The sequence below is a fragment of the Puma concolor genome, chromosome B1 (assembly GCF_028749965.1).
Source record: "Puma concolor isolate L17-30 chromosome B1, mPumCon1.1.hap2, whole genome shotgun sequence".
NCBI lineage: Eukaryota > Metazoa > Chordata > Mammalia > Carnivora > Felidae > Puma > Puma concolor.
Window position 1 is genome coordinate 188,609,842 of NC_141670.1, and position 7,053 is coordinate 188,616,894.

Sequence of the window (7,053 nt, forward strand, 5' to 3'; positions counted from 1 at the left end):
ATGGCAATATATCTATCTAGATATAGATATAGATATAGATATAGATATAGATATAGATATACCGACAAAAGTTGGGTATATTTTTTTTAACTGGACAAGTTGTGTTTGAATCAGGTAATCTTGAATTGGATGATTGAGTTAATGACACTTGGCAAAGGGTGTCTCTAACCTAGCTTGGGTTTCTTGCAGATTCAAACTCAGATGACTTTGACCCTGCTTCCACCAAGAGCAAGTATGACTCTCTGGATTTTGATAGTTTACTGAAAGAAGCTCAGAGAAGCTTGCGCAGGTAACATGTTCCCTGGCTGAAGATGACAGAGGGACGGTGAATACCTCACGGGACAGCGCGTCCTTCCCTAACTGACTATTGCAAGTCATACTTAGGAATTTCTCCTACTTTACACTCTCTGTATAAAAACAAAACAAAACAACAACAATACAACAAGAACAACAACAACAATGGTTTACATGAACACAGCTGCTGAAGAGGCAAGAGACAGGAAGGATATCCAGTAAGCACGTTTATTCATGGGTGTCAGCTTTGCTTTCCCTGGAGTCTCTTGGTGACGGAGTGTGTGTGTGTGTGTGTGTGTGTGTGTGTGTGTGTGTGTTTGCGCGCGCGGGTGTGTGCGTGGGTGCGGGTGTATGGGCGTGGGTGTGCGCGCATGCGCACGGCTGGTGTGGGGGAAGTCTGTGTGTACAGGTGGGGACTGGGGGCACGTGACCAGAGTGTGCCCGGGCGATTCGCTTCAAATGGCAGCAGTTCCATGAAGACGCACGTAAAACCTAGAACTTCAAAATGTTCATACTCTATTCAAAAAGAAAAAAAAATGCATAAATTCAAAAGGAAAGCAAACTAACCAACCGACCACAAACCACCCTAAAATGACAGCCACCGATGTCTGGGCATCAACCTCCGTACTCTGTTTTTTAAGAAAGTGCAAAATCAACTTGAAGCAAGCTTTCTCTCGTAATGTAATGGTTATCTGACAATCCCGAAGAAACCACAGTTTCGGTAGAACTAATATCCTTTCTCTCTCTCTCTCTCTCTCTCTCTCTTCCCCCCTCCCTCTCTCTCCCCGTCCCCTCCCCCTGTCTTTCCTCTCTCCCTCCTCCTTTCTCCCTCTCTTTCTTTTTCTTCTCTTTTTCCTTTTGCCATGGAGTCTGGGTGGGAGAGGATACTGCGGGCGCCAGAATGCTAAACTTTCCTAACATTTTGAAGTTTCTGTAGTTCATCCTCTATCCTGACACCCATGTAAATGTCCCACATGTTGATCTTCCACTGCAAATTTCAAAAGCCTTGTAAATGGTCGAGCGCGCGGCTTATTCAGTGGTTCTTTCTGAGGAGCGGGCACGGTGTTACATTACTGAGGAGAGTTGGGTAGAACTCTCTGGTATGTGTTCAGATAGTGTCATTGCTACATTCTCTGATGTAGTGAAGTATTTACAGATGTTAAATGGAGTATTTTTATTTTGTGTGTATACTATACAACGATGTTCTTTTTTGTTACAGCTATGCACTGTAAATGCAGCCTTCTTTTCAAAACTGCTAAATTTTTCTTAATCAAGAATATTCAAATGTAATTATGAGGTGATACAATTATTGTACACTAACATATTTAGAAGCTGAACTTACCGCTTATATATATTTGATTGTAAAAAACAAAAAAGACAGTGTGTGTGTCCGTCAAGTGCAACAACAAAATGATGCTTTACGCACATCCATCCCTTCTTACGTGAGCGTCAATCTGAGCATCTTGTCAAGAAATACCCCAGCCCCCCCCAAAGGTATTAACCACTTACGCGATATTTTTCCACATTTTCTTGTTGCTTGTTTTCCTTTGAAGTTTTATACACTGGATTTGTTAGGGGAATGAAATTTTCTCATCTAAAATTTTTCTAGGAGATATCATGATTTTATGTAAAGTCTCTCAATGGGTAACCATTAAGAAATGTTTTTATTTTCTCTATCAACAGTAGTTTTGAAACTAGAGGTCAGAAATCTTTTTAAAATGCTGTTTCGTTTTAATTTTTGTGATTTTAATTTGATACAAAATGCTGAGGTAATAATTACAGTATGATTTTTACAATAATTAATGTGTGTCTGAAGACTATTCTTGAAGCCAGTATCTCTTTCCCTTGGCAGAGTATGATGATGGTATTTATCTGTATTTTTTACAGTTACGCATCCTGTATAAATACTGATGTTTCATTCCTTTGTTTACTAAAGAGACATATTTATCAGTTGCAGATAGCCTATTTATTATAAATTATGAGGGGATGAAAATAATAAAGCCAGTGGAAATTTTCTACCTAGGATGCATGGCGACTGTCAGGTTGCAGTTGAAATGTTTCATTTGGAAAATTCAGCTTTTGCAGAAGCGGTGTTTCTACTTGCACTAGCTTGGCCTCTCACGTGACCATGATGTTGTTCTTGATGACATTGCTTCTGCTAAATTCAATAAAAACTTCAGAAAAACCTCCATTTTGAGCATCAGGATTTCATCTGAGTGCGGAGCCCCTGGAAAGGAAGTCAGGAAAGTTTGGAGTGTGTATTCAAGTTTCTAAATTGAGATTCGATTACAGTTTGGCCGACATGACTTTTCTGGAAGATGTGATACACCTACTACTTAATCGTTCTTTTCCTTTCTCTCGCCCAACACAATCTTAGAGAACGGATTTCACCCCCAGGCCAATGCAGCTAATTTTGATAGCTGTATTCATTTATCACCAGCATATTGTGTTCTGAGTGAATCCACTGTCTGTCCTGTCGGATGCTTGCTTGATTTTTTGGCTTCTTATTTCTAAGTAGATAGAAAGCAATAAAAAAAAAATATATGAAATCAAAGAACTTGTTCACAGGTTCTGCGTTACGGCAGTAACACATCTTTAATCTGCCTAATTCTTGTTGTTCTGTAGGTTAAATGCAGATATTTTAACTCTGTGTGAACGCCAAACTAAAGTTTACAGTCTTTCTTTCGGAATTTTGAGTATCTTCTGTTGTAGAATAATAATAATAAAAAAAAGACTATTAAGAGCAATAAATTATTTTTAAGAAATCAATATTTAGTAAATCATATTATGTGTTCAAGGACCAGATGCGTTCTCTATTTTGCCTTTAAATTTTTGTGATCCAATTTTAAATACATTCTCCTTTTTGCCCTGGATTGTTGACATGAGTCAAATACTTGGTTTCTTTTCTTACTTTTCAAAAAGACAACACTACAGATTTCACGTTGAGGCTTAATTTATCCCCACTCTGGCCTGACAAATATTGTTACCATGAAGATAGTTTTCCTCCACGGACTTCAAATTGCATCTAAAATTAGTGCAAAAAAGAGAATCACTAAACCGTCCGAGTAGAGCTTTTTGTATCTTATGCAGACCCTGTGGGTAGGCCATCAAAATGTAAACTGTGTTCCTCTTACTTTTATTTGTAATTTTTTTTTGGAGAGAATCTTTCCAATGAACACATGCACACCATCATCACTGGAGGCAAATTTCAGCATAGATCTGTAGGATTTTTAGATGACCGCGGGCCATTGCCTTCTTGCTGTGGTAAGTACCACATCTACAGTTTTGGGAACCGAACCGGTGCTTTAGAGATGTGGGCTTTTTTTTTTCTTCCTTTTTTTTTTTTTTTAAAGAGATGTAGCAGAATAATTCTTCCAGTGCAACCAAATCAATTTTTGCTAAACGACTCCGAGAACAACGCGGTTGGGCTGTCAACATTCAAAGCAGCAGAGAGGGAACTTTGCACTATTGGGGTGTGTGGTTGGGTCAGTTGAAAAAAGGAAACCTTTTCATGCCTTTAGATGTGAGCTTACAGTAGGTAATGATTATGTGTCCTTTTTCGATGGCTGTAACGAGAACTTCAATCACTGTAGTCTAAGACCTGATCTATAGATGACCTAGAATAGCCATGTAATATAATGTGATGATTCTAAATTTGTACCTATGTGACAGACATTTTCAATAATGTGAACTGCTGATTTGATGGAGCTACTTTAAGATTTGTAGGTGAAAGTGTAACACTGTTGGTTGAACTATGCTGAAGAGGGTAAGTGAGCGATTAGTTCAGCCCTTGCCGGGCTTTTTTTTTTTTTTTCTTTCTTTTTTTTTTTTTTTCTTTTTTCCACCTGCCGATTCTACATGTATTGTTGTGGTTTTATTCATTGTATGAAAATTCCTGTGATTTTTTTTAAATGTGCAGTACACATCAGCCTCACTGAGCTAATAAAGGGAAACGAATGTTTCAAATCTCCTTCTGCTTTTCTTATTTATTGTAACCAAACTCCTGGCATGTTTCTCAGATCGGTACCCATTACTCGCTTATTATTATTCTATTTCCTCTCTGGATCTCCCTCCCTTTCTCCCCGCTTTTCCATATTCATGGATGGATTTCAGCTGTAAGGTAACGTAGACCTTCCGTGTTTTACCTTCTCTTCTTTCAAATGGCAGAGGCAGAAGTGCTTTCTATCATGAGCAGTGACGTGAGACTTTATGAAATGGATTGCCTCTGTTTTTGTACAGAAATTGTGTCTTCCTGAGTACAAGCCATTGCCCCTAGTGAGAAACCTGCTGAATATTCAGCTTAGGAAGCAATTCCGTGGACGGAACACGTTTCGAAGACTTGTTAACAGGACGCAGCCCCCATCATATGTAAGTCATCAGGTTAAATATGGGACGAGCCGATAGCCGCTGACACAGCTTGCCGTCAGGATGTCTGTCCGCTGTGCCTCGCAGGTGACTGGTGGTCCTGATGACAGAGATGACAGAGGGCACACTTATTAGGGCTCTGTCCTCTCCTGATTTCAGATGGTCGTCCCCGGTCCCAGCCACCTGCATTGCAAGACCCACCCTAAACATTGGGGCACTGGGGGGAAGGTGGCTAAATATATCCCAGCCCTCGCCCCCCTCCGTCTCCTAGAGCAAAAAAGTGTGTGTAATTCTTGGAAACAGTACATTGGAACCTGCCGAATAACACAAGAAGCGCTGCCCATTATTTCTATTTTATGCCACTCTAAGATTTGCCAGTCACGTTAGCAAAATAGAAAATAAAAATTGCCATTATCTAACCCAAATACCATCCTCATCGACAACCGTGGGCATGAAGCACTCCTGGAGATTCGGTAGATCACCCTCAGATTCTGACCCGTCTCGGTTGATGCTTAAATTGTATACGACATTTTCAATCTTCTGGCTGGACCCAGCAAGGACATTAGAATAATGCAAGTATTTCTCTTAAAGGGTTTAAAGGTTAACTTTTTACCCTTCAAAACCTGTGGAGAGTAAAGAGGGAATTTGCAGAAGCAGCAGTAGTAGCCGCTGGTCTGATATGAGGATGTTGTGCTTCAAAACAAAAGATTTCTTTTTCATGTTGTCCTCAAAACATTAAATCACTCCCATCCTTGATGACACGAATGGCAAAAACAATTATTGGGACCAAAATTAGGCTGATAAAAAGAAATGAGCGCTGAATATGAATGGCTTACTTAAAGGGAGCTTGTCTCAATGCAGAAGTCCTCTAAACGAAATCTGCCTAAACTGTACAATGTGATATTCAAAATTCTTTTTCAGCATTGCCGGTTTTCTCTCCGTTGTAGGATTATTTAGCTAATCATTGGATATAATTTACAGCCCCAACATTAGTATACTCATTTGACACTAGTGTTACGAGCTACACAGTTGTAACTCAGCATTAATTATAGAATATTTTAACCAAAGCATCCTTTTCGCAATATTTACTTTGTATTAATCTCGTATTTTGCAATTCCTGTTGCCATTCCTTGTTTTCAAACACATTATACGCCATTATAAATCAATCTTCGTACTTTATCAAACAGCAGAGAGTAATAAAGAAGGTCACAACTCATAGAGGAGTTCCTTGGAGGTTTGTAACATCATGATTTAAATCTCAGAAAGATTTAATCAAAAGCTGAATTAATCCCTGGGGGAAAAGATGCTATATAGATTCTATTGATGGGCACAAAGCAGCCTATTTCTTTTCATTGGTCTCTGTTAACACGTTGGGGAGAAGAGACACAGTTTTTCGGCGAGAACGGAAACAAGATGTCTTGATGGGGGAAGGATAGTATGAGATGGCCTTTATGCCACGTTTCTTCCCTTTCAGAATGGTCTGTTTCATTCTACTTACAGAGGCATTATCTGTTCTAATGCACGGTTAAGTTCAATGTCCTCCACCTCCTCGTTCCTTTCAATATATCCCACGTGATTCTAGTAATTCTGCAAAGTCCCCAAAGCTCCACTCCAGTCAAGCATGTGGAATGTGAGGGTCACATGAGCTGACTCTTCTGTTGTAATCAGGTGACTGCCCCTGGGCAAATTCTCAGCGTTTGGGGGACACTGGAAACTTGCAGGAAGAAATGATCATAAAATGTGAGTATTTCTAGGATCAGGTTCCACTGAAAAGCTTATCATCATTCCATGACTGGGATGTATGCTAAAGAGGCCATCACCTTCCCATATGCCTCTTTTCTACCCATCATTCCCTAGAAATGTGGCCATATTCCTGTTAGCTCAAAAACCATTACTTACCGTCAGCTGACTTCTAGCAGGGGCAAAGTGGAATTAATTAATTGAAAAAAGTGAGAGAACTTTTAGAGGAGAAAACCAAATGATCCTATAATATTTTCATGATTAAATTAAATGAGCATAATTATACATGCACATATGCACACCAAGGCATTATTATAATCAAGGAACCTTAGAATATTATATTGTTCCAAATTTATGCATATAGCACTTACTGAAGACAAGTAGCTGGTGTGATATTTGAATCTGCATATTGACCATTTTCATATATTTTCATATATTAATTTCTAGGAGGAAGATGCTGAATTATTAGGAAAAATCCTGGGGTGATTTAGAAAAAATATTGTGCTTCCGCTCGTTTTTGAACATCAGGGGCACTTAGCAACATTATCTTTTCTCCCCACATAGTTTTCTGTGATGGATTTTCAACAAGATGACATCCAAGTGAAAGCCGAAATTAAATGGGAAGGAAAGAATGTTAAGTGGTAAAATCCTAAA

At 39.1% G+C, this 7,053-nt stretch overlaps 1 protein-coding gene across 7 annotated transcripts in view; it reads left to right on the forward strand.

The window, feature by feature from the left end:
• PPARGC1A (PPARG coactivator 1 alpha) overlaps nt 1-4,263 on the forward strand; it is a 654,387-nt gene extending 650,124 nt beyond the window's left edge. For all 7 annotated transcript variants that reach the window (XM_086705322.1, XM_025921412.2, XM_086705321.1 and 4 more), the window contains one exon: nt 190-4,263. In XM_086705322.1, the coding sequence (XP_086561448.1) occupies nt 190-293 (104 nt within the window). In that variant the 3' untranslated portion in view covers nt 294-4,263. The remainder of the gene's footprint in view (nt 1-189) is intronic.
• The last annotated feature ends 2,790 nt before the right edge of the window (nt 4,264-7,053 follow it).